The 27,638-nt window shown below is 37.9% G+C and overlaps 2 protein-coding genes across 6 annotated transcripts in view; both read left to right on the top strand.

Annotated features, from left to right (window-relative positions):
* Window positions 1-199: 199 nt before the first annotated feature.
* LOC108700343 (probable serine/threonine-protein kinase DDB_G0277449) lies at window positions 200-6,791 on the top strand. 2 transcript variants are annotated; one of them, XM_018233451.2, is made up of 13 exons: window positions 200-386; window positions 991-1,567; window positions 2,743-2,819; window positions 3,434-3,528; window positions 3,723-3,795; window positions 3,877-3,968; window positions 4,172-4,348; window positions 4,524-4,586; window positions 5,045-5,121; window positions 5,381-5,523; window positions 5,753-5,860; window positions 6,068-6,148; window positions 6,238-6,791. In XM_018233451.2, the coding sequence occupies exons 1-13, from the start codon at window positions 321-323 to the stop codon at window positions 6,415-6,417; spliced, it is 1,809 nt and encodes a 602-aa protein (XP_018088940.1). In that variant the 5' UTR covers window positions 200-320; the 3' UTR covers window positions 6,418-6,791. The 2 variants fall into 2 exon arrangements, with proteins under 2 accessions (XP_018088940.1, XP_018088939.1); XM_018233450.2 differs by having other exon boundaries at window positions 3,723-3,968.
* Window positions 6,792-10,735: 3,944 nt separating this feature from the next.
* Window positions 10,736-27,638, top strand: part of rprd2.S (regulation of nuclear pre-mRNA domain containing 2 S homeolog) — a 62,369-nt gene continuing 45,466 nt past the window's right edge. For all 4 annotated transcript variants that reach the window (XR_001932979.2, XR_001932980.2, XR_005963759.1 and 1 more), the window contains exons 1-3: window positions 10,736-11,227; window positions 23,068-23,197; window positions 24,967-25,067. Coding sequence is in view for 1 of the 4 variants with exons in the window: in XM_018233446.2 (XP_018088935.1) it covers window positions 11,047-11,227; window positions 23,068-23,197; window positions 24,967-25,067 (412 nt within the window). In the remaining 3 variants the exon portion in view is untranslated. The remainder of the gene's footprint in view (window positions 11,228-23,067; window positions 23,198-24,966; window positions 25,068-27,638) is intronic.

Raw genomic sequence — 27,638 nt, 5'->3', positions numbered from 1 at the left:
GGTAAATTAATATGAAGTTAAATATATTTATATGTATCTATATCTATATATCTATATCTATATCTATATATATATATAGGTGTAGCTACGAATTTCACTCTTCATCTTGCAAGGTGGGTCATGTGACAACATGTAATATTAAGTTATATCTATATATATCTATTTATATATATATATATCTATATGTATATAGATATATAGATAGATAGATATATACTATTTTTTACTAAAGCTATAGGTACCATTATACCGTATATGTTGTTTTCAAATAAATTTGAGCTAACAAGTTATTTCATGTTCTTTGTGCAGAAACAACAACAATGTTGAAAACAATCAGAAATTGTTGCGGAGCTCTCTGTAGCCTTTTCCATCGCAAGAAGAAGAAGGTAAGTCTTCTGAAATCTTTTTTTGTAACATAAATTAAATATGGACCGAGTGAAACAGGATAAGCCTTGGCCTATACTGGGTTATGGGTTATGTTATTGATATTATTAGGGCAAATACATTAGGACACCAGGCACTTGCCTGTTCTGCTGCTTACCTCTGTTCCTCACTGCTTGGCGGTCATCTTATGCACCTCCGGGTCATCTGCGTGCACTTGGAAATGTGAGGACCGATGTTCACAACACACGTGCAGCCAATCATGTGCGAGTGAGGCTGCCTAGGGGCCTGGCTGGCTTGACCCACCTCTGTCCACTAAGCTCCACTGAGCCTAGAACCCACTGCAGGGCTTGGGTTTCTAATCAATTTATAAATCCTCAATTTGAATTTTATCTTGATAAGTTAAAGTAATAAACCCCAAAAGTGATAAAACCACGTACACATCAGAATAAATACAATTTATATTTACCATGAACAATAATAAACAGAGCCCATAAATACACATACCCATCAGTAAAGTTCTCACTGTAGTGCCATATTTGTGTCAACCCTAATAAATTGTTATATTGATATAACTGATTTGCAATAATGATTTATTTCTAACTACAGGAACCAATCAACTCTGAGCAGATTTTGCCAGAACCACAGGTAAAAACCCCTGAAGCAGGGAAGAAGAAGAAGAAGAAGAATAAGAAGAAAACACAAGAGATTGTGAAGCCACCTGTTCCAGCATCACAGGTAAAAACCCCTGAAGCAGGGAAGAAGAAGAAGAAGAAGAAAACACAAGAGATTGTGAAGCCACCTGTTCCAGCATCACAGGTAAAAAACCCTAAAGCAGGGAAGAAGAAGAAAACACAAGAGATTGTGAAGCCACCTTTCCCAGCATCAAAGGTAAAAACCCCTAAAGAAGGGAAGAAGAAGACAACACAAGAGATTGTGAAGCCACCTGTTCCAGCATCACAGGTAAAAACTCCTGAAGAAGGGGAGAAGGAGAAAACACAAGTGATTGTAAAGCCAGTTTTTCCAGCACCACAGGTGAAAACCCCTGAAGCTGAGGATGAGATCAAAACACAAGTGATTGTGGAGCCACTAGAGACCGTGGAACAAAATGTTCTTTCCAGTGAGGTTGATGCTGCTGACGAAGAAGTATCAGGCACATTTGAAAGAAAGTCCAAGAATCTTTCAGGTACAATTTCTATAAAAAAAAATTCTCTGCATCCATTTTGCTTTACTGTTATGTTTTATTATTTATTGCATCCCAAAGTTTCCCCCTCTCACTATAATACACCATGCTGTATTTCAGTACAAATATCAATGCTACACAAATGCTCATTCTTGCATTCCCTGTGTTCTCTAATTGGTAAAAGTCCTAGGAAAACCCCTAGAATCCTTTGCATCTTACAGATGGTTGAAGCCATGGACTTCTACTCCAGCAATGATCAACCGCCCTCTAAACTTACTAACAGCTTATAATAATCAACCCTGTAGCATCAGTTTATATTACAGAGCAATCTCATTTTCTGCTGGATAATTAGTGACGAGCCCTAAGCTTAGCTTCTCAACAGCCAATCAGAGCCCACTGAGCATGTGAGTGTCATGGACACTTTCCCGAGATGGTGACCCCCTGTGACAAGTTTGAAGTCCTGGATCATTGCTGCTATTGAGAAACTGAAACTTTAGGCTGGTGCAATAAGTTCAGTATATAAAATATAGCATTTTTAGCCAGTAACGGAACTAGAGGGGGGCGGTCTGGTGCATGACATGCAGTTGGGCCCCTCACCCCCCTCCGTATGAGATTTATCAGCCTGGAAACAGTGGTGTGTGAGCTGTTGGGGGGCCCTGGCCCAATCGCACCTCCTGCTCCCCCGGTAGTTCTGCCGCTGTTTTTAGCAATATTCATTTTTAGGATTTAAGTACTCCGCAACATATGTACGGGGGGGGAATTGCTGAGGGGTTAGAATTTAATAAATAAGTTATATTAATATTCAGTTAATTTAAAAACTAGGAAATGAGGCCCCCAAACTATGATGTTTTTTCTTCAATTTTTTTTTTTAAATCTCCTACTAATTTTTGAGCATCACAATAATGCACATATTCTCATTTATGAGAACTGCAGCACCGATTTTATCTATTTCAAGTATAAATCGATGCCCCCCAGCAAATTCAATCAAATCCAGTTCAGTTAAATTCCGTTCCTTTTTCCTATTAGTTATTACTTGCTTTTTCATCTTTTGACAAACATTATTAGAATGTTGCTTCTCTAAAAATGTTTTTTTTTCTGAAGCTATAGGTACCATTGCACTGTATATGTTGTTTTTAAATACATTTGAGCTAATAGGTCATTTCATGTTCTTTGTGCAGAAACAACAACAACGTTGAAAACAATAAGAGATTGTTGCGGCGCTCTCTGTAGCCTTTGTCATTGCGAGAAGAAGAAGGTAAGACCTCTGAAATCTGTTTTTTGTTTATACGATAAATTAAATATGGACTGAGTGAAACTGGATAGTCCTTGGCCTAAACTGGGTTGTGCGTGAGCCAATGTTATTGATATTATTAGGGCAAATACATTAGGACACCAGGCACTTGCCTCTTCTGCTGCTTACCTCTGTTCCTCACTGCTTGGCGGTCATCTTATGCACCTCCGGGTCATCTGTCTGCACTTGAAATGTGAGGTGCGAGGCTTGCGGCACATGTGCAGCCAATCATGTGCGAGTGAGGCTGCCTAGGGGGCCTGGCTGGCTTGACCCACCTTTGTCCACTAAGCTCCACTGGGCCTAGAACCCACTGCAGGGCTTGGGTTTCTAATCAATCTATAAATCCTCACTTTGAATTTTATCTTGATAAGTTAAAGTGATAAACCCCAAAAGTGATAAAACCAAGTGCACATCAGAATAATTATAATTTCTATTTACCATGAACAATAATAAACAGAGCCCATAAAAACACATACCCATAAGTAAAGTTCTCACTGCAGTGCCATATTTGTGTCAACCCTAATAAATTGTTATATTGATATCATTGATTTGCAATAATGATTTATTTCTAACTACAGGAACCGATCGACTGCAATTTGCCTGCACTGAATACAACCAGCACTAAAGAGGATCTGCAAGTTACTAGTGTCTTTCAGGAGCGCCCGGACTCAACGTAAGTTAAATTGTTACTTGTACCAATACTTTAACCCTTCTATTGAATCACATTGGTTCTTCCCCATCAGAAGCTCAATGTTGGCTTGATTTTGAAGAACTTTATATACAATGTATTAGAACTAGGGTTACAGTATTTAGCATAAGTGCCTTCAGTGGGAATTATATAGGACTAAACATTGCCTTTTTTTTCAGTCATCAGAACTCATTAAACACCATCAGTGACTTCAAGTTCAATGAATTTCTTGGGAGAGGATCCTTTGGACAGGTGAGTTATGTGTCCTATGTTAAGTTTATAATGTTAAATAGGAGTTTCAGAGAAACAACAAGATTCTTATTCTCATTCCAGGTCTTCAAGGCAGAACATAAAAAAACAGGGAAGATTCTTGCTATTAAGAAACTCAATAAGGAAAAGTACTTTGCACTCAACATGGTCAAAAGGTACTTTTTTTTTTTTTTTTTTTTAATAAGTGGGAACTAAGTAACTAACCTGGTGACTTAATTGCTCTGGTGTCTCACAGTAATCAGATCTTAGCATTCATTTTTTAACTTCTAGTAGATTTATTTAAATTCTTTGCTGATTCATTCAGATTAGAAATATGTTGCACTTGTGAGTAAAACAACTCTGTGATCTTATGTTTCAGTGTTTTTGTAGAGCGGGACGTCTTAAGGTTGGCAAGGAACACCAGATGTCCATTCCTTGTGAGTTTATTCTGTTCCTTCCAGACAGAACATCACGCATTCCTAGCTATGGAATTCGCTGCTGGAGGAAGTTTAGGGTCTCTGTTGAAGACCGGTGCACTAACCCAGGAAAGCACTTTGTAAGTATTACTGGTGGAGTTATTGCGCCTTTCACCATTATCAATTAGTAGGAGTCAAGTTATAATTAGGCACTATAAATATGTTGAATATTTAGAAAAACATCCTCACTATGGTCTTTTTATAGGTATATGGATTTGCATTAGTAAAAAAACTAAAATGTGTTTACTTTCACAGATTCTATGCTGCATGCATCACGTCAGGGATCAAGTTCATACATGTTCGCGGAATCATCCACCGGTAAGAACTAGAGTTAATAGGGCTTCCATTTTGAGGGTCAGATAGTGGCTATTGTTAATACTAAATGAATGATACCTTACTACATGGATATTCAATGGGAAATGCATTCTACTTGTTAACATTAGAGATATAAGCTAAACATAGTAACAGTAAAAAAAAACAACAGATTTATTGATAACATAAATAAATACATTCTGAACCATATCAGTGACTTATACACCTAAAGGTCATTTGATTAACCTTGTGTTAAAAAGGAGTGGATATTTTACTTATAAGGGGTTATGGGTTCTGTGACCATTATGCGTATAGTGTTATAGGCTACACAGTATGGGTGGGCATAGGAGATTCTCTGGTTATGACTTTGCTTCTGCACTGATACCATGTCCTTTGCAGTAGGAATTGGGGGTTCTAAACTAAAAAGCACATTAGTACTAATAACCTTATTTATTTTCCTGCAGAGATATAAAGCCAGACAATGTTGTAATAGACAGCACTGGATACGCACAGCTTGCAGATTTTGGACTCTGCAAAACAGGTAATATATTCTGGTTTAATTATAAAACATATGAGTTCCTGGTGCACTAATATGCCATATTGTCCCAGGATAAGGCTCACACACAATGGTAACCAATGCTAGGTTATATTTTTATACAGAATTCTCATGTATAAGTGTCCTCCTCATTTTAATAGTAGGATTAAGTTAAGGACACTCTTCTCAGGTCCTCTACATTACATATACTGGTTAGTAGATAATGACAGCAGCTAACAAACACACTTTTTTTCTTGTACCTAAGGAGTCGACCACACATCTAAAATAGAGGAGCCATGTGGAGATCCCTCTTATAATGCCCCAGAAATACTCAGAGGAGAACGCTACAAAAGGAACGTGGACTGGTGGTCATTAGGGATAACTATCTATGAAATGGCTGTTGCAAAGGTAAGTGTAAAGCATCCATAGATAGATTTCATTAGGCTCTAGAATGTTGTCTTCTCTTTGTTTAACTGAGTGGCAACTAAATGTCCCATACTACTTCTAACTTCTAAAGTGTTCTGCAATTGCCATCTAGTTATATTCACCCTATATACAGTAGTTACAGTATCTCTTTAGAAAGTATTGCCTTGATATAGCTCATCCTAATGAGATTCTTTTTTTTTTTTTTTTGCAGTTGCCATTTACTGGACAAAACCAGGATGAAATGATAAATAACATCTTTTATACAGAACCAGACTATCCAAGTGACCTGGACAGTGGTACCATTTCAATAATTGAAGCAGTAAGTTGTTACATTGTTTAATTTTCTTATCCACTGGGCAAACCTGCCATTTGTCCTTGTCGGACATATATACACACAAATACAACACTGGCTTTAAATGAAAGTAAACATACAGACTAAATAAACATGATTTCATTGGCACTGCTTTGATTGAGCTGTTAGATTCTGATGCAGGTACCTGTATAACTATTATTTTCTTTTGTGTAGCTCGTAGACAAAGACCCCAGATTCCGGCTGGGATCAGCTATAGATGATGGTGAAGAAGTACAGAGATTCAGATACTTCAAGGTAAGTTTATACTTTAGACATCTTGCAATTATTGCAATAAAGCACTTAATTCATAATGAGAAAACTAATTTTATGATATTATTTTATAGTCAATTGACTGGAATGCTCTCTGGAACAAGCAGCTGAAAGCACCATTCATACCCAGTCAACGAACTAAAACAGATGGTAATGAAGATGGCATCAAATTTACAGACTACAGATGGAGGCTTGACCAAGATGTGCACGAGACGTTCAGAAATTTTGAAGAGTTGCCAGAAGAATACTCCTAAACTATAAACCGAAGAAATGCCAGACAGAAAATGTTTGCCAGAGGAGACTCATGTTCTACCAAGGAGGACAAAGCACCAATGGGGTATATTTATCAGGGATATGGAAGATAGCTCATAGTCAGGCCAAGATTTGTGGTGAGGCCACAAAGGCCCGAGCCTAGGACAGTGAAATACTGCCGCTCAACCGCATTGGGAACACTACGTTCCCCTGCGCCCATTGCTATGAGGGTTGGGTGCGCATGATCGGTGGGTGCTAGGACTGTGATGCCTCGGGGTGCTGCTTCAGGAAATCTGGCCCTGCTCATATTACAAGTTGATCCAGGGACTAGTCCGATTGCCATTTTGGAGTCAGGAAGGAATTTTCCCCCCTCTGAGGCAAATTGGAGAGGCTTGAAATGGGGTTTTTTGCCTTCCTCTGGATCAACTGGCAGTTAGGCAGGTTATATATAGACTAAAATGGTTGAACTTGATGGATGTGTGTGTCTTTTTACAACCTAACTTACTATGTAACTATGTATATTGAAAGAAAAATGTGATATTATAGCAAGACTGATATGTTATATAGAGCGTGCTAAATATTTGCTAAAAGACAGAGGCACCATAACAGGGAGGGTGGGCGGAAGGGCAGTATGAAGAAGGAGCACTGTAATTACTAGCAGTAAATAGTAATCAATAAACAGCATAAGATGAATAAAACAGTATATGGTTCATTGTCTTATTTGTCCAATATTGTTGTTAATGGTAGACACAAACAGACAAAACATTATCAAAGAGTAGGTATAAAGGATGTGAAATAGCAAGCATGACAGTAATACTAAAGTGAATGGGATTGTATCTGTTTCCTATCAAGGTAGTAGAGACAGGGGTGTGTCATGCTTTGGTGTGTTGTATGGCTTTCTAGACTGGCCAGCCCCTTAGGTGGTTGAAGCTTTGCATACAGTAGTTACCATATAATATTCCTAATTGTCCCACATGTTTTTTGTGTTCTCATACTGTGTTGGATATTTGAGCTGTCATTTCTTCAAATTTGTTATTGCCTTCAAGTCTGGAAATGACTTCCCGGATAGTGGGGACTATGTAGATTTCTACTTAGAAGTAACAGCCAGTTGGGCTGTGGTAGAAATCTTGTTAACCAGCCTTTGGGCTGGGTAGTTGCATTTTGGGAGAGGGAGAGGCAGCAGTAGATGGGACATTTCTATAGTTAAGGGTATTTTTAGGACGGCTGCTATTAAGTTAGTAACCATCGTCCAGAAATTTTTGATTTTAGGGCAGGACCAAAGAATATGGTACAGTGTACATCTGTGTGGGTAACCCATCTAGCACAAGGGGCTACTCAGTGGGTACATTTTGGAGAGTCTGTAAGGGGTAAGGTATCACTTCATTAAAACTTTATAAGTGCACATTTTGTGAGCATTTACCCAAATTGCAACCCATATGGGGAGGGTTAATACTTTTTCCATGGCTGATTGCTAATACTGCATGTAGACATGCTTTGAGAAGGAGTCCTCAGTTAAAGAATTCATTAAGTAATTTTCTCAGCGAGTCAAAAAAATGAATAATTTTAATCAGGGCATAGGCAGCCCAGTTTGTGTGAAATGGTTTTTGTTGACCAGGCTGGAAATCAGGGTTCTTTAAAGGGATACTGTCATGGGAAAAAAATTTTTTTCCAAAATGAATCAGTTAATAGTGCTGCTCCAGCAGAATTCTGCACTGAAATCCATTTCTCAAAAGAGCAAACAGATTTTTTCATATTCAGTTTTGAAATCTGACATGGGGCTAGATATATTGTGAATTTCCCAGCTGCCCCAAGTCATGTGACTTGTGCTCTGATAAACTTCAATCACTCTTTACTGCTGTACTGCAAGTTGTAGTGATATCACCCCCCTCCCTTTTCCCCCCCAGCAGCCAAACAGAACAATGGGAAGGGAACCAGATAACAGCTCCCTAACACAAGATGACATCTCCCTGGTAGATCTAAGAACAACACTCAATAGTAGAAACCCATGTCCCACTGAGACACATTCAGTTACATTGAGAAGGAAAAACAGCAGCCTGCCAGAAAGTATTTCTCTCCTAAAGTGCAGGCACAAGTCACATGACCAGGGGCAGCTGGGAAATGGACAAAATGTCTAGCCCCATGTCAGATTTCAAAATTGAATATAAAAAAAATCTGTTTGCTCTTTTGAGAAATGGATTTCAGTGCAGAATTCTACTGGAGCAGCACAATTAACTGATGCGTTTTGTAAAAAAAACATGTTTTCTGATGACAGGATACCTTTAAGAGAAAGCTTAAAGGTAAGGGCTATTTGTAGATCTGGTACTTCTTATTACACTGTTTCCATATGGTTAGAGTGAGCTTACAGTGTCCACGGTGTAACCAAAGTCACTATATCCACCAACAGACAAACGCACTACCTGTCAGTACAGTACATCATTAGGCCCTTTTCAATAACATTAAATGAGAAAGCGCTGGCCCCGAGAGACTACTTGAGGTTCTGTGTCTTACATTGTCACGAACTCTTAAAAGGGTGGTTTACCTTTAAGTCAACATTTATCATGAATAATTCCTTTGTGCGTTGCACAACTGGAATATAGGAGGAGGCATATTAGAAAGTCCACTCAATATATTCACACTTTCTATTGGGTGAGCAGTGCACTGATGTGGTTTTCTTTAAACAGGGCTATATATGTCCCTTTAATGATGTAAATATGATATTAGTAAAAAAAACAATATATATATGATATTAGTGTAGGCACCAGAATATAAATGCTTAAAATAAAGAAATGTAATTTTGGTTGTCGTTAGGCGGTTTACTTATTGCACAGCAGATGTGTTTTGGCAGTGTTTCTGAATATAAATCTGGGAACAGTCGAAATATATCACAAAGCAATTTGCAGAATGAGCTACCTTCTAACTCTAAACTCATTTACCTGCTGCCAGGCGAGGTCTTAAGGTGGCCATAGATGTTACCGTCTACTCACATTTAGAGCTGAATCGTCAGATATACAGATACAGTAGAACCTGTATCTGACAATTCAGCACTAACAATGGCACAGATAAAGGAAATCCTTTTTTAAAACTTGGATTATTTGGATAAAATGGAGTCTATGGGAGATGGGTTTTCCAAAATTCGGATCTTACTCTCTGTAAAGATAAAACAGTAGCTTGTACTTGATCCCAACTAAGATACAATTAATCCTTATTGGAAGAAGAACCAGCTTATTGGGTTTATTTAATGTTTACATGATTTTCTAGTAGACGTTAGGTATGAAGATCCAAATTATGGAAAGATCTGTTATCCGGAAAGCCCCAGGTTCCAAGTATTCTGGGTAACAGGCCCCATACCATTTGAATTCAAAAAGACCAACTAAAGCTTTTTTTGGTCAAAAAGGTCCATTTTCTGCCCCTAAGGGGCAGATTTATCAAGGGTCAAATTTCGAAGTGTAAAAAACTTCGAAATTTGACCATCGAATGGCATTACATCGATATTCGAAGTCGAAAGTTTTTTTTTTATCGAATTTGGCCATATTCGGTCGAAGTGAAATCGTTCGATCGTACAATGAAATCCTCCGGATCGAACGATTTGAATGATTTAATCGATCGATCGAACGATTTTACTTCGACTTCTAAAAACTTACTCGAGGTCCCCATAGGCTAACATAGCAATTCAGTAGGTTTAAGGTGGTGAAGTCGAACTTTTTCAAAGAGACAGTACTTCGATTTTCGAAGTCAAACTTTTTTACTTTTTAAATTCGAAAATTCACTTAGTAAATGTGCCCCTAAATGTTGTTTTTATTGGCTCAGACTTTTTTGGGGGCTCATCTAACCCTCTCAAGCCCCTTGTCTGTGTGAAATGAACATTATACAATCCACCAGTCACAGCACACAATCAGGGCAAATTTTACTCTCAAAATGCCCCCCTGCGCGCACACAGTGTGGAGACCATTGTACCCCTGTAGACTCCTTAGAAACAACCAGTGACCAGTCAGTTTTTACACAGTATCATGTGTATTATGTGAGAAAGAAACTTGACTTAGTCATTAGCTCTCCACAAAGGCCACATGATGGCCTTAACTCTACCCCTATGTATAACCCATTAATTTGAGGCACTTGACGCACAGCCTATTACTGTCACTGTAAATACAAGATACATGTCACTGTTGTACTACAAGCTGCGTCAGCAAAGGCTTTTGCCGCCTCCTTAGGGCGGGAAATGAGAGTGAGGCGTGGCTTGCTTGCCCCTCCCCTCCTGTCTATTCGTGCGCGCTCCCGCGCTGTTTTCTCTTTTACGGCCCATGACGCAGTCAACGCCCGCTAAGCCCCTCCCCCTATGAAGGCGGACGAGTTCTAGAAGCAGACCTCTGCCTCGTGGGCGCGCGCGCGCGCCGAATTTCCAGTCGCATTTGGTGACGCCATTTTTATATATTAATACATAGAGACCTTTTATTATTTTCCCTCTCAGATTAAGGCGGCGAGGAGCTCGCGTGGACTCGGTTACCTCAAGTTACAGCCGGATTTCCGCCAGCGAATCCTCATGGTGTGGGGTTGAGACTGCTGGTTGCTACGCGAACACCTCCCCCTTCAGTTTATCTCCCTCTCCTCGCGGCCGCGGGGGATCGTGGGTAAACATGGCGGCGGGCGGCAGCAGCAACAAGGCCTCTGTGGGGACCCTGGAAGCGTCTCTGGACCGAAAACTACAGTCCGTCAGCAACACCATGGACTCCATCCAAAACATGTCCTCCTGGTGCATCGACAACAAGAAACACTACAACACCGTCGTGCAGCATTGGCTCAAGTGGTTGCGCAGATGTGAGTATGACTCGTGCGTGTGAGGGGCGCTCTCTGCTCTGCTGCCCCCGGGCTCTGTCACTGCTCAGGGCCTGACTTTGTGCTGAGCATTCGTTAAGCTTCCTCAGCTCAGGCCTCTCCAACTTGTGGCTGCCCAGCTCCATGCTGAACTTTAAGCCCAGTCCCTGCAATGAGGAGGATATGGTTTAAACTGGAACAACAAATTACAGTTTTAAAGGGATGATAATATAATGTACTGTTACCCTTTACTGGTAAAACGGGTGTGTTTCCTAAACATGAGCTGTTTTGTAGCCATGGGGCCGGAGAAAAGTTGCAGGATACACAGATAACAGATAAGCTCTGTAGTATACAATGGGATTCTTCAGAACTTATCTGTTATTTACTGTGTATCCTGTGCTTGAATGGCTGCCCCCATGGCTACACAGCAGCTTGTTTATATAAACTATAGTAGTACTTATCTGTTATCTACTGTGTATCCTGTGCTTGAATGGCTGCCCCCATGGCTACACAGCAGCTTGTTTATATAAACTATAGTAGTACTTATCTGTTATCTACTGTGTATCCTGTGCTTGAATGGCTGCCCCCATGGCTACACAGCAGCTTGTTTATATAAACTATAGTAGTACTTATCTGTTATCTACTGTGTATCCTGTGCTTGAATGGCTGCCCCCATGGCTACACAGCAGCTTGTTTATATAAACTATAGTAGTACTTATCTGTTATCTACTGTGTATCCTGTGCTTGAATGGCTGCCCCCATGGCTACACAGCAGCTTGTTTATATAAACTATAGTAGTACTTATCTGTTATCTACTGTGTATCCTGTGCTTGAATGGCTGCCCCCATGGCTACACAGCAGCTTGTTTATATAAACTATAGTAGTACTTATCTGTTATCTACTGTGTATCCTGTGCTTGAATGGCTGCCCCCATGGCTACACAGCAGCTTGTTTATATAAACTATAGTAGTACTTATCTGTTATCTACTGTGTATCCTGTGCTTGAATGGCTGCCCCCATGGCTACACAGCAGCTTGTTTATATAAACTATAGTAGTACTTATCTGTTATCTACTGTGTATCCTGTGCTTGAATGGCTGCCCCCATGGCTACACAGCAGCTTGTTTATATAAACTATAGTAGTACTTATCTGTTATCTACTGTGTATCCTGTGTTTGAATGGCTGCCCCCGTGGCTACACAGCAGCTTGTTTATATAAACTATAGTAGTACTTATCTGTTATCTACTGTGTATCCTGTGCTTGAATGGCTGCCCCCGTGGCTACACAGCAGTTTGTTTATATAAACTATAGTAGTACTTATCTGTTATCTACTGTGTATCCTGTGCTTGAATAGCTGCCCCCATGGCTACACAGCAGCTTGTTTATATAAACTATAGTAGTACTTATCTGTTATCTACTGTGTATCCTGTGCTTGAATGGCTGCCCCCGTGGCTACACAGCAGCTTGTTTATATAAACTATAGTAGTACTTATCTGTTATCTACTGTGTATCCTGTGCTTGAATGGCTGCCCCCATGGCTACACAGCAGCTTGTTTATATAAACTATAGTAGTACTTATCTGTTATCTACTGTGTATCCTGTGCTTGAATGGCTGCCCCCATGGCTACACAGCAGCTTGTTTATATAAACTTTAGTTGTACTTATCTGGTATCTACTGTGTATCCTGAGGACCTGAATAAAAAGATGAGCAATAAGTCTGTAGCCTTACAGAGCAATGGAAAAGTTGCTTAGAATTGACCATTCTATTATATACTGAAAGTTTACTTAAATGTTAACCACCCCTTTAAGCAATTAAAGCTGTACCTGATGGTAAGAACTCTAGCATAAACCCATATGGGTAGTTATTGTATTGTTTGCTTTTTTAAATCTTTTTATTCAATTTAAGTTATGGTGATTCACATTGCAAAAATACATTATACACTAGTAAACCCTAGGTCCCAAGCATTCCATATAATAGATCCCATACTTATAATGTGTGTTATGCTCTTGTCTACATATGTATTTATTTATGTATATATAGGATCACTAGTTTTATTACCATATGGGAAAAAGTACATGCCCCTCAAATGCGATCTGGTGAAGTAGCATCAACATTAAAAGCACTTTCATTAATACTGTTTTTTTCTATTAATAAAAGTAACCGTTGTACATGTATGGGACCTGTTATCCAGAATGCTCAGGATCTTTCCTGATCTTTTTGTAGTTTCAATTTTCATACTTTAAAGGGGTTGTTCACCTTTAAATTAACTTAGTATGATGTAGAGAGTGATATTCTGAGAACGTTTGCAATCGGTTTTCATTTTCTATAATTTGTGGATTTTCAGTTATTTAGCATTTTATTCAGCAGCTCTCCAGTTTGCAGTTTCAGCTGTCTGGTTGCTAGGGTCCAAATTACCCTAGCAACCATGCATTGATTTCAATAAGAGACTGGAATAGGAGAGGCCTGAACAGAAAGACGTGTAATAAAAAGTAGCAATAACAATACATTTGTAGCCTTAAAGAGCATTTGTTTTAGATGGGGTCACTGACCCCCATTTTAAAAGCTGGAAAGAATCAGAAGAAGGCAAATAATTCAAAAACTATCAAAAAATAAATAATTTATTGAACAGTTGCTTAGTATTTGCCATTCTATAAAATACTTAGTTAACTTGAAGGTGAACCACCCCTTTAAGTCTACTAGAAAATCATATAAACATGAAATAAACCCAATAGGCTTGTTTTGCTTCCAATAAGGATTAATTATATCTTAGTTTGGATCAAGTACAAGCTACTGTTTTTTTATTACAGAGAAAAAGGAAATCATTTTTATGAATTTAGATCATTTGATTATGATGGAGTCTATGGGAGACTGACTTTCCTTCATGCTGCACTTTCTGGATAACTGGTTTTCCGGATAACTGATCCCATACCTTTATTGAAATTACTTTAAAAACACTTACATTCTGTGGAGGACAAATTTTCATGTCCTGCCCACTTTTTGTGATGTACGGTCATATTGTTTTTTCAGTGAAAGGGTTTGTTAACCCTATATTCTTAATAGTGAAGAAAATTCACACTTGTTTTTCATCTTTGGGGGAGGTAAATTATTAAAATACTAAGCAATTGTGGGGTCACTGACAATTCAGTCCAGCTACCTTCTTATCAAAAACCATAGAACATATTGAAATATTGCTTAGAACAATCCATTTATAAGCTACTACTCGGAGTAAAGGTTAAAGGGGTTGTTCACCTTTAAGTTAACTTTTAGGATGATGAGTGATATTCTGAGACAATTTGCAATTGTTTTTTATTGTTTGTGGTTCTTGAGTTATTTCGCTTTTTATTCAGCAGCTCTCCAATTTCCAGTTTCAGCAATCTGGTTGCTAAGGTCCAAATAACCCTAGCAACCATGCATTGGTTTGAATAAGAGACTGGAATATGAATAGGAGAGGACTGATTAGAAAGCTAAGTAATACAAAGTAGCAATAACAATACATTTGTAGTCTTACAGAGCATTTGTTTTTAGATGGGGTCAGTGACCCCCATTTAAAAACTAGAAAGAGTCAAAAGAAGATGGCATATCATTCCAGACCAGTTGAATAGTTGCTTGGAATTTGCAAAAAGTAACTGTTTATGGATTGCAGTTGCCCCCGGCCTACTTTATATTTAATTTATGTTCCACACTTAGTACAATGAACTTCAATTTGTGCAATCTGTGCTTTCCAACCATGAGCAACATATTTTGTGGAAATAATGGGGAGAAGTCGGGGGAAAATTACTGGGTTAACTAGTGAGTCCCAGCTGACTCCCCAGGACAGATTTATCAAAGTGTGAATTTGGAACTTACCTGAGAAAAACCTCACTTTCTATTCATACCGTTTATCCAATGGTGAATTCCATTGATAAATTAGTTTCTAAAAATCCCATAGGAATGAATAGAAAGTGAGTGAGTTCTATATTCACACTTGGATAAATCTGCCTCTCCATATACAACCCCCTTGGTGTTTGGCTGTGCTGTTGCCATAAAGAACTAACTCCAGTTAAAGGAAAACTATACCCCCAAAATGAATACTTGAGCAACAGATAGTATATATCAAATTAAAGGAAAACTATACCCCCAAAATGAACACTTAAGCAACAAATAGTTCATATCATATTAAGTGGCATATTAAAGAATCTCACCAAACTGGAATATATATTTAAGTAAATATTTCCCTTTTACATCTCTTGCCTTGAGCCACCATTTCGTGATGGTCTGTGTGCTGCCTTGGAGATCACCTGACCAGAAATACTGCAGCTCTAACTGTAACAGGAAGTGTGGAAGCAAAAGACACAACTCTGTCTGTTAATTGGCTCATGTGACCTAACATGTATGGTTTGTTGGTATGTTTGTGAGTACAGTGAATCCTACAATCCCAGGGGGCGGCCCTTATTTTTTTTAAAATGGCAATTTTCTATTTATGATTACCCAATGGCACATACTACTAGAAAAGTATATTATTATGAAAATGGTTTATTTACATGAAGCAGGATTTTACATGTGAGCTGTTTTATGCAATATCTTTTTATAGAGACCTACATTGTTTGGGGGGTATAGTTTTCCTTTAAGTGGCATATTAAAGAATCTTGTCATACCAACATGTGTGTGTGTGTGTGTGTATATATATATATATATATATATATATATATATACACACACACACACACACACACGCACGTGTAAATATTGTCCTAAATATTGTCCTTTTACATCTCTTGCCTTGAACCACCATTTCGTTGTGGTCTGTGTGCTGTCTCAGAGATCACCTGACCAGAAATACTGCAGCTCTAACTGTAACAGGCAGAAGTGAGGAAGCAAAAGACAGAACTCTGACTGTTAATTGGCTCATGTGACCTAACATGTATGGTTTGTTGGTATGTTTGTGTGCACAGTGAATCGTACGATCTCAGGGGGCGGCCCTTATTTTTTAAAATGCCAGTTTTCTCTTTTTGATTACCCAATGGCACATTACTAAAAAAGTATATTATTATGCAAATGGTTTATTTACATGAAGCAGAGTTTTACATATGAGCTGTTATGCAATATATCTTTATAGAGACCTACGTTGTTTGAGGGGTATAGTTTACCTTTAAAGTTCAACTGCTTTCCTAGACTTACAGTACTGTACGTATTTTTCCCATTCTGTCTTTTTCTCTATACCCTGAGATGAGAATTGATATTTAAATTAAAATCTGCAGTGGTTTAGGGAATGTGGTCATCCCATAATCTTTTGGTTCGCCTTTTAGAAAACCTTAAGTATGATGTAGAGAGTGATATTATGAGACAATTTGTTTTTATATTTAATTGTTGTTCTTTAGCTTTTTATTCGGCAGCTCTCCTGTTTGCAGTTTCAGCAGTCTGGTTGCTAGGGTCAAATAAAGCTATTACTGATTTGAATAAGAGACTGGAATATGAATAGGAAAGGCCTGAATAGAAAGATGATTATTACAAAGCAGCAATAACAATATATTTGTAGGCTTACAGAGCAATTGTTTTTAGATGGGGTCCGTAAAGTGTCAGAAGAAAAAGGCAAATAATTGAAAAAATAAAATATATGACAAGCAGCAGGGTTGGCTTTGGTCCTCTTTGCAAACTGATCAACTTTTGATTGGAATAAGCCACAGTTAAGTGTCCTGTTATTTTTACTTGTTACTTCAGAGTAGGGATGCACCGAATCCAGGATTCAGTTTGGGATTTCAGCAGGATTCGGCCGAATCATTGTGCCTGACTGAACCGAATCCTAATTTGCATATGTAAATTAGGAGCGGGTGGGGAAATTATGTGACTAAATCACAAAGAATTTTTTTTTTCCTTTCCTGCCCCTAACTTGAGTTTGCAAATTAGAATTTGTTTAGTATTCGGCCGAATCTTACACCAGGGATTCGGTCAAATAGTGGATTCGGTCAAATCCCAAATAGTGGATTCGGTGCATCCCTACTTCAAAGATTCCGATTTTGTGTATTTATATACGGGAGAGTAACTAGGAACCCGACACAATTGGGTTATTTATCAAAGGTCAAATTTTAAAGTAATGTGAATTTTTTAAAAACTCGAATAAATTAAATTTTATTCACAATTCAAATGGTATGTTATTTATGGTAATTTTTTTTTTAATAAAAAATTGGAACTTCAAATTCGATCAAATGGTCCCAACCCGAAAACTCGTATATAATTAGAATTAAGTTTTCCTCTGGGGAAAAAAACTAGACTTTTGCTAGAATTTTTTTTTTTTTTAAGGACGTTTTTTTCTCTCATTGGAGTCTATGGGGCGTAATTTGCGCAATGAAACTTGGCAAAATATTTGGCTCATCACTAATATTAAAATCTCCAAATAGTTCAAGGGGCCTCTGCCAATGACTTCTACATGAACTCGGCAGGTTTTTGGTGGAGAATAGTTGAATTTGATCTTTTTCCAGGGTTGAAGGTGTGATAAGTGACCCGTTCAAATCGAGTTGGTGTTTTTGAATTTGTAAGTTTTGACCCAAACAGAATTCAAATTAACCATTCAACCCTTCGTAAATCTGCCACTAAGTAATTGCCTTTTAAAACTTTAGTAGAAAGTTTCTTCTGAAATGTTAGTAGGTCCTAAAATGATTTTGCTGGGGGCTTGTCTCTGTGATTGCACACTATATCATCCTTACTTGATGCTTTTTCTTAAAAAAAACAAAAAACAATGTGTGTGTAAAATATAAAGGAGAAGCAGTCGTACTTGTATCACAACCAGGAAATGCACATAAATAAAAGTGACATTTTTGATGTTGAGTCATACGACTTGATTCTGATTTCTCACTGATGATTTTTACAGGGAAATTTCCTATTCGATTTTCCTGATGGCTGCTCAGACCCTGACGATGCAACCACAGAATCATGGGATTATTACTTGGGAATCTGAATTTTTGAGCTCTTAACAGTCTAACGGAAAATTTGAGTGTAAGCCTTTAGAGTGCAAAGCTGGGGGTAGGGAAATAGTCAACTGCATCAAAGATACTATGGGGCAAATTTACTTAAGGGCGAAATGACTTAACGCGGGTGAAAATTCGCCAGCGTGACGTAATTTCGGTACTTTGCCGATTTACTAGCTGTCGCCGGCGTAACTTCACTAGCAAAGGAGATAGACTCTAGTGCTACTTTGCTCCCTAATGCCTGTCGAATTCGCGCTCTGGCGTATGGCCGTAAATACCCAAATTTACTAAGATGCGGATTTTACTGATGTTTACTCTTGCGCTAGACTTGCCTTCACCACGTCAGACCAGGCGAAGTGCAATAGAAAAGATAGGAGTTTCTAAGTCCCAAAAAAACGCGGCCGTCTTTTCCTTTTTCAGGGTGATAGGCTGAAAAATAGCCCAAATTTTTTTTGGGGGTAGCCGGCTTCACTTTACATTTACTAACATATGGCACATAAACTCTATTTTCTTTTATTAAGGTTTCCCGGGCTTGTGTAGTGTATTTGCTGCAACATATACGTCCATTGTAACTTCCCGCCGTATGCAAATTAGGCAACGGTAGCGCAGCTTGGCGCAGTAACGCTAGCGTAACTTGGCCAGCGTTCGTGCCCTGGACACAACTTTAAGTGGATTAGCGTTGTCTTGGCGAATCTACGCTTGTCGAAGTGTAGTGCTGTGAGCAAAGCAGTCGCCGAATTTACCGTCACAGTCAACTGAGCTGCTATATTTTAATTGGTATGAATTAGGGATACATCAAATCCACTATTTGGGATACAGCTGGATCCTTCGTGAAAGATTCTGAATAATCTGAAATTATGTTCGGGAAAGGGAAAAGTGGGGGGAATTTTTTTTTTACTTCCTTGTTTTGTGATGAAAAGTCACGTGATTTCCCACTGTCCATAATTTACATATTCGAATTCGGTTCGGCTAGGCACAAGGATTCGGCCAAATGCTGCTGAAAAAGGCCGAATTTCCAACCGAATCCTTGTAAGAATGGAAACTTCCACCTTTACAGTGCTGCCCCCTTGCGTTCAATTTTGGCTTACGCTGGCCATAGACACAAAGATTGTCGCACAAAAATTAGTTTCATCCAATTTTCAGACCGTGTGTGGTTCGTCCCAACATTTTTCGTACCATGGCGATCAGTCGATTTTACAGAAGATTTGTCAGCTAATGATAATTTCTCTGCATATATCTGACCATATCAATGGGTGACTGTCCCTAGAATGTGTCGGACATAACTTTCATACAATTGCTGTTACGGTCAGAACATTGTCTGTTGTTCTTTTACTACTAGACTAAAATCTGCACGTCTATGGGCAGCTTTAGGCGCTGTCTTCAAGGCGTTTGTATCTGTGTGTTGGTTTCCTTTGGATACTCTGGTCTCCCCACACCAGAATTCGAATTTGACAGTTTTGACCATGGAAAAAAAATTTGAGAATTCAAATTTTCAATTCGACCCTTAATAAATCTGCCCCTTAGTTTCTAATATTTGAATAGGTGCTTGTCTCTTACCCTTCACTCCATCTAAGAATTAATGTTTTTGTTTATTTATTACAGCCTTTATATTGACATTTATGGACTTTGATCTTTTTTAAATCCAGATTAACTATGAAACTATGTATTTTAAAAGGATAAAGAAATCTATTTACATACGTATTGTATATGTCCTCTGTACTGAAATGCAGTTATTCAGGCTGGAAAAAGGATAAAAGGCACAGGATACACAGCAGATAACAGATAAGCTCTGAAGAATCCCGTTGTATACCAAAGAGCTGATATGTTATCTGCTATGTATCCTGTCCTTGAATGTGATCTACTGTGTATTCTGTGCTTGACTGGCTGCCTCCATTGCTGCACAGCAGCTTGTTTATATAAACTATACTTACGTGTTATTTACTGTGTATCCTGTGCTTGAATGGCAGCCCCCATGGCTACACAGCAGCTTGTTTATATAAACTATATTAGTAGTTATCTGTTATCTACTGTGTATCCTGTGCTTGAATGGCTGCCCCCATGGCTACACATCAGCTTGTTTAAATAACTATAGTAGTTCTTATCTGTTATCTACTGTGTATCCTGTGCTTGAATGGCTGCTCCCATGGCTACACAGCAGCTTGTTTATATAAACTATAGTAGTACTTATCTGTTATCTACTGTGTATCCTGTGCTTGAATGGCTGCTCCCATGGCTACACAGCAGCTTGTTTATATAAACTATAGTAGTACTTATCTGTAATTTACTGTGTATCCTGTGCTTGAATGGCTGCCCCATGGCTACACAGCAGCTTGTTTATATAAACTATAGTAGTACTTATCTGTTATCTACTGTGTATCCTGTGCTTGAATGGCTGTCCCCATGGCTACACAGCAGCTTGTTTATATAAACTATAGTAGTACTTATCTGTTATCTACTGTGTATCCTGTGCTTGAATGGCTGCTCCCATGGCTACACAGCAGCTTGTTTATATAAACTATAGTAGTACTTATCTGTTATCTACTGTGTATCCTGTGCTTGAATGGCTGCCCCCATGGCTACACAGCAGCTTGTTTATATAAACTATAGTAGTACTTATCTGTTATCTACTGTGTATCCTGTGCTTGAATGGCTGCTCCCATGGCTACACAGCAGCTTGTTTATATAAACTATAGTAGTACTTATCTGTAATTTACTGTGTATCCTGTGATTGATTGGCTGCCCCATAGCTACATAGCAGCTTGTTTATATGAACTATTGTAGTGTTTCTGCAAACAGCACACCGATCAGTTTTACCATCGCAGGGCAACATTACATATTTTTGTTGCTTTAAAGGATAAGGAAAGTTGTTAACCACTTGGGGGTGCTAAATGTATGTTAGGTACCCCCAAGTGAATGTATTAACTTACCTGAAACCCTGGGCCGGTGCTCCTATCAGCAGAAAACTGCACCGGCCCGGGGTTATACCAGTGAGCACCACAAATCACTTATCTTCCAGCTTCTTCTGTCTTCTCGCGTATGCCCGAGAAATTTGAAGACAAAAGAAGCCGGAAGAGGATCACTCTGTGGTGCTCACTGTTATAACCCTGGGCCAACTGCATTGCTGGGGTTTTTTTTTTGTTTTTTTTAAACTTGTTTATTAATGACCTGGCGGTGGGCATTGGAAGTAATGTGTTTTTTATTAATATTAAACTTTGCAGAGTTATTTGACATAGAGAAACTGGTCTGCAAACTGGAAAATGACATTCTGTTTTAAATGCAAGGCAATGTACTTTGGTAATATTTTAGGGCCTCCATAACTGAGTAGAACTAAACTGAGCCTTTTTTATGTGAATGGCATCTCCCATAGACCCCATAATAATAATCCAAATTTTAAAAATTATTTCCTTTTTCTCTTTAATAATAAAACAGTACCTTGTACATGTTTCAAAACTAAGATATAATCAATCATTATTGGTTTTATTTAATGTTTACATGATTTTCTAGTAGACTTAAGGTATGAAGATCCAAATTACAGAAAGATCCATTTTCCGGAACCCCCCCCCCCCCCAGGTCCCGAACATTCTGGATAACAGGTCCCATACATGTGCTAGAATAGTCCTATTGGCATTTTTCACATGGGGAGTAATAAGTGCAAAGTTTGCTATTGGTCAAATCGTCCATATGAACCAGTCGGCAATTAACATTTATTGGTCCTTTTTTTTTTTTTTTTAAGGAATATTTCAGCGTGAAAATAAAAACTGGGTAAATAGGCTGTGCAAAATAAAAAAATGTTTCTAATATAGTTAGTCAGGCAAAAATGTAATGTATAAAGGCTGAAGTGACTGGATGCCTAAAATAATAGCCAGAACACTGCTTTTCAGCTCTCTAACTCTGAGTTAGTCAGTGACTATAAGGGGAGCCACATGGGACATAACTGTTCAGTGAGTTTGTAATTGATCTTTAGCATTCAACTCAGATTCAAAAGTAACAGAAATGACCCATGTGGCCCCCCCTTCAAGTCTCTGATTGGTTATTGCCTGGTAACCAGTCAGTGAAAACAAGCGCGTTGAAAAGCAGGAAGTTGGGCTATGTTCTTACGTTACACATCCAGTCACTCCAGTCTTTTATACATTAGATATTTGGCTAACTAACTATATTAGATACATTTTTTATTTTGCACAGCCTGTCTATTTACCCAGTTTTTATTTTTATACTGAACAATTCCTTTGAAGCCTGCAGATTGCTGCACCTGGGCAAACTTTTTGCCATGTATTGCATATGGTGGGGGTTAGTGTTTATTTAGAACAATCTCCACTTAAATTTGTTAAAACTGGAAATGGTTCACAGATGTATTTAGTACAAGGGAGTAATGCAGCACTGTAAGACCTCCAACGTCGATAAACTGCAATAGGGATCGCTTTACCGGACCAAGATGGGCAATGCAACCAAACTTGAATAAAAACTTTATTCGTCCATTTAAAAACACATATAGTTGAATCAGCCAGGGAGGCAACGTTTTCGTGAATCATTTGTCGCTTCATCAGAAGTTCTATAAGACGATATGCAGTGTGGATTATTTAATAGAGGCACATCTAACTTGCATATGTTCTTGATAAAGTGGATAATGTACCCCTTACTGTAATTTATTAAGATATGTCACTTGAGTTATGTGATTTTTTTGTTTTTTTTACAAAATTGCTTATGTTAAGCTTTTCGACAGTTCTAGAAAAGATCATCTTAAGTTATAAACGGCACATATATAATGACGTACGAGCAGGCTGTTATTTAAGTACATGACCACTCATATATCAACTAATATCTAAAATATGTAATTTTTGTGAAATATGTAGGCATTTTGTATTTGGCACCATTGCTAATTATGTGCTGCTCCTTCTTTACAGCTGGATTCAGTCACAGACTTAACCTGTTTTACCTGGCAAACGACATCATTCAGAACTGCAAAAGGAAAAATGCCATTGTGTATCGGGAGGCATTTGCAGAAGTTTTACCTGAGGCTGCTTCTCTAGTAAAGTAAGTATGTTACATATCATGAGGACTGTACTGATTAAGAATTATTCCTTTCTCTGTGACGTATAATTATTGGCTCTCATAGGAGTGTCACTCCATGTAGGGGGATATTTATCAAGGGTCGAATTTCGAATTGAAAAAACGTTGAAATTCGAATTCAAAAGGACCAACCAAAATGAAGTCGAAGTTTTTTTATAAAAAAATTTTTGGTCGAATAAGTCCGTTTTTAATCAAATGGGTCTGTGTTCTGGCAAGTAATGGCGCATTCGATCAAATTCGATTCAAAGTTTTTACCCAAAAAAACTTAGATTTTTCAAAGTCCACCAAGTGACTCCAAATCGGTTCTAGGAGGTCCCCCATAGGCTAAAACATCAATTCGGCAGGTTTTAGATGGTGAATGGTCGGTCTAATTTTTTCGACAGTAGATGATAAATTTCGAATTTGGACTATTCCCTAGTCGAAGTACACAAAAAATTGCTCATTTTCATTGAAAATTCACCTCTACCTTTGATAAATTTGCCCCGTACTAACTAAATAAATTTTGTTACAACAGCGCTGTTAAAACAATGCTGATCATTTTCCCACCAGTCTGACCACCAAGTAGTCAAGGAAGTTGTCAGGAGAGAGAAAAAAGCTGCTCTGATGTTCTTCTACTTAGGAAAGATTTAAGAGAGGTTTCTAATTTTCCCTAAGTAGAAGAACATCAGAGCAGCCTTTTTCTTTCTCCTGACAACTTCGTTGACTACTTGGTGGTCAGACTGGTGGGAAAATGACCAGCAGGTGGCGCTGTTGGAACACAACTCATTTATATTTATCCCTTAATATCTTGGAATAAAAAACAAATAATAAATGCATATTCCAAAAATAATAAATGTACTTCTTAGCATTGCACCCTTATTCAGTGTTACATTAGTTTATTTTAAAGTTTTACTCATCCTTTAAGTTGTGTGAATTAAAGGGGAATAACGAATGTGTGAATTGTGTATTTAAAAATAGTCCATTACCAACAGTATTATGGCTGGCTAACAGTATTCTGACACATTAAGGGGCAGATTTATCAAGGGTCGAATTTTGAAGTGCAAAAAACTTAGAAATTCGACCATCGAATAGGTTACTTCGACATTCGAAGTCGAAGTATTTTTAACTTCATACTTAGAATTGAACGATTTAATCGTACAATCGTACGATTTCACTTTGAGTAAATCTGCCCCTTAATGTCTTGAAATAGTTTAGATCAGCTGAATATACCCTTGGGAACAACTTTAGGGGTTGTATAATATAGTGCTGGTATAGGACATTTATCCAGAATGCTTGAGACCTGGGTTTTTTCCCAAATTTTGGATCTTCATGCCTTATGTCTACTTAAAAGTTATTTAAATGTTAAATAAACCCAGTAGAATTGTTTTGCCTCCAATAAAGATGAATCGTATTGTAGCTGGGATCACATGCAAAGAACTGATTTATTATAGGGAAAAAATAAATCATTAAAAAAAAAAAATGTATTTGTTAAAAAGGGTATCTATGGGAGACAGCCTTCCTGTAATTCTGAGCTTTCTGGATAATGAGTTTCCAGATCCTGTACCTGTATTCATTTTCAATTGTTCCACTCATCTTATTAAAATATAAGTTGGGGAAGGGATTTTATAACCATCCATTCATTTCAAAAAACGCTTGATTATGTGCTACTCCTATTTTATTTCAGGCACACATATTTGCATTGGCTTTAATACTTTTACTACTTTTTTTTTTAATATATTTCTATTTCTTTATAGGGATGGATCTGTATCAAAATCTGTGGAGAGAATTTTTAAGATCTGGGAAGAGAGAAATATTTACCAAGAGGATTTAATCACATCTTTAAAATCTGGTTTAAGTAAGATTTTTTTTTCCCCTTTCAAATTAAAGCTGTACTTTGTTTTATGCGCAAGAGAAAATTAGTGTTGTTCACCTCTCACGGGAAGGATATTTTATTTCCATGAAACAAGCCAATAGGATTTCTCTGAATCTAAATTCTATTTATATAAAGGGAATGACCCTTTGTATAGAATAAATAGTTGCTGCAGCCAGTTTCCCATATTCCATACAATGGCTGGTAACTGCTTAATAAGTATTGTTGAAAGGCAATTGCAGCAGAAGAAATCTTGATGGAGTTTCTATTCTTGCAGTCCAGGGGTTTGCATAAAGGCTCTTCGACACAATCAAGTGCAATAAAATGTAATAAGAGTTAAATAGCGAAGCTGTGTTGTAGACCTCTTCTATTTGTCCTGCTTTTTTGCTCCCAAACTGCAGTTACAATACTGAGCCTAAAAGCTGTAAAGCAAAAAAAAAAAAAGAGAAATTATGAAAATCAATGGCAAATATTCTCTGAATACTAATTGCATCATGTTAAAAATTCCTTTAAAGGAGAAGGAAAGGTTAAAAGTAAGTAAGCCTTATCAGAAAGGTCTATATAAATACGCCAGTAAACCCTCAAAGTAATGCTGCTCTGAGTCCTTTGTCAAAACAAACACCACATTTCTTTCCTTCTATTGTGTACTCATGGGCTTCTGTATCAGACTTCCTGTTTTCAGCTTAAACCTCCAGGGCTTGAGCATGCTCAGTTTGCTCCTCTCTCCCCCCTCCTCGTCTCCCTGCTGTAATCTGAGCCCAGAGCTATGAGTGAGAAGGGAGAGACTCAGGCAGGAAATGATGTCACACCAAGCTAATATGGCAGCTGCTATCCTAAACAAACATAGAGCTTCTAGAGCTGTTTACTCAGGTATTGTAAAACATTATACAGAATAATAGCATGCTAGCTTGAACTATTGCAGCTAATCTATTGCTAATAAAAAGCCTCCGTAGCTTTCCTTCTTGTTTAAAGTTAGAGCCACCTTACATAGGAAAACATTGCTTTCTCTTGTGCAAATTGTGTACATTTATTTCATCTAGCAGGTGCTCCCTCGTTTTATTTTGCTCAGGGGAAACACTGATTTAGTCATGTGCAGTGGTTATTTTTAATGAGGGTTTTATGTCAGGTCTCAGTAGGGACTTATGTAAGCTCCACTGAGACGGACTGATGTGAATGATTTATCATTTGTGTAAAGTGCTGCAGAATATGTCTTCGCTGAAGAATAAAGTGACATGGTTTAAAGGGGAACTATCGCACATTGATATATAAGCTTCATCATACTGAAATAAGAAACTTCCCAGATACAATCAATTAAAATGTCTCCATTGTTTCTGAAATAATTACGTTTATATTCACTATTCCTCTCTCAGCATCTGTTTCTCTTCATTGTGTCTTCATGCAGCAGTTGGGTGTCAGATATTCATTGACCGTTAGATCCAATATATCTTATAGGGGGGGATGGTCCTTTTGCCTAGCAGATGTATAAGAGCTTACTTAAATAACTGATTTCAGGTCAAACATAATCTAACAAAATAACTGTCTTTTGCACAAATTTTGCATGTAGAGAGGCATGATGTCTGGTGATTTTAATAGAGTGAGCTCTAATACATCTTCTAGGCAAAAGGAGCCCCCCTATAAGATATATTGGATCTAACTGTCAATGAATATCTGACACCCAACTGCTGCATGAAGACAGAATGAAGAGAAACAGATGCTGTGAGAGGAATAGTGAAGATAAACTTGATTATTTCAGAAACAATGCAGAATTTTTTATTATATTTAGAAAGTTTGTTTTAGTATGCTGAAGCTTATATTACATTTTTATTTTCCCAATTGTTCCCTTTTAGAGAACCAATACACAAGATGTTTGTATGATCCCTTCCTATTGCCCATTTTTAAAGATTGTATTAGAGCTTTGCAATTGGTGCCCTTTTGGAATTCTTTTTGTTTCAGTCCCTATGCCATTCATTGTCTTTTGAAGTCTAGTAATTGTGCAGTTACATTCAAGGTGTTTATAGGGTACTGTAGAGTTGTTATGGGAGGTTCATTTGATAAACGATACCCTGCACATATAATATGAACTGAATTTGGTTTATCTGCTTTTGTTAACATTGTATTTTGTAGCGATGCACCGAATCCACTATTTTGGATTTGGCCAAATCCTTTGTGAAAGATTAGGCCGAATCCGAATCCTAATTTGAATATGCAAATTAGGGGTCGAAAGGGGAATTCTTTTTTAACAGGAAGTTACAATTTCCCTCCCTGCCCCTAATTTGCATATGCAAGTTAAGATTCGGATTCAGTTCGTTATTAGGCCCAATTCCTGGATTCAGTGCGTCCCTAGAATTTTGTGTCTATTTTGAATGACCAGTAACACCAGCAATTACGAATGTGGTCTGAAGTTGAAATTGTGAATTTGATCGGATGTGCTACTTATTTTTGTCCAGTACATGTTAAAATCTACAGGTATGCGATCCGTTATCCAGCAACCAGTTATCCAAAAAGCTCAGAATTACAGAATGACCATCTCCCATACACTCCATTTTATCCATATAA

This window comes from Xenopus laevis, chromosome 8S, assembly GCF_017654675.1.
Source record: "Xenopus laevis strain J_2021 chromosome 8S, Xenopus_laevis_v10.1, whole genome shotgun sequence".
NCBI classification, from domain to species: domain Eukaryota; kingdom Metazoa; phylum Chordata; class Amphibia; order Anura; family Pipidae; genus Xenopus; species Xenopus laevis.
The sequence above is the reverse complement of the archived record's forward strand: the minus strand, read 5'-3'. Positions and strand labels throughout refer to the sequence as shown.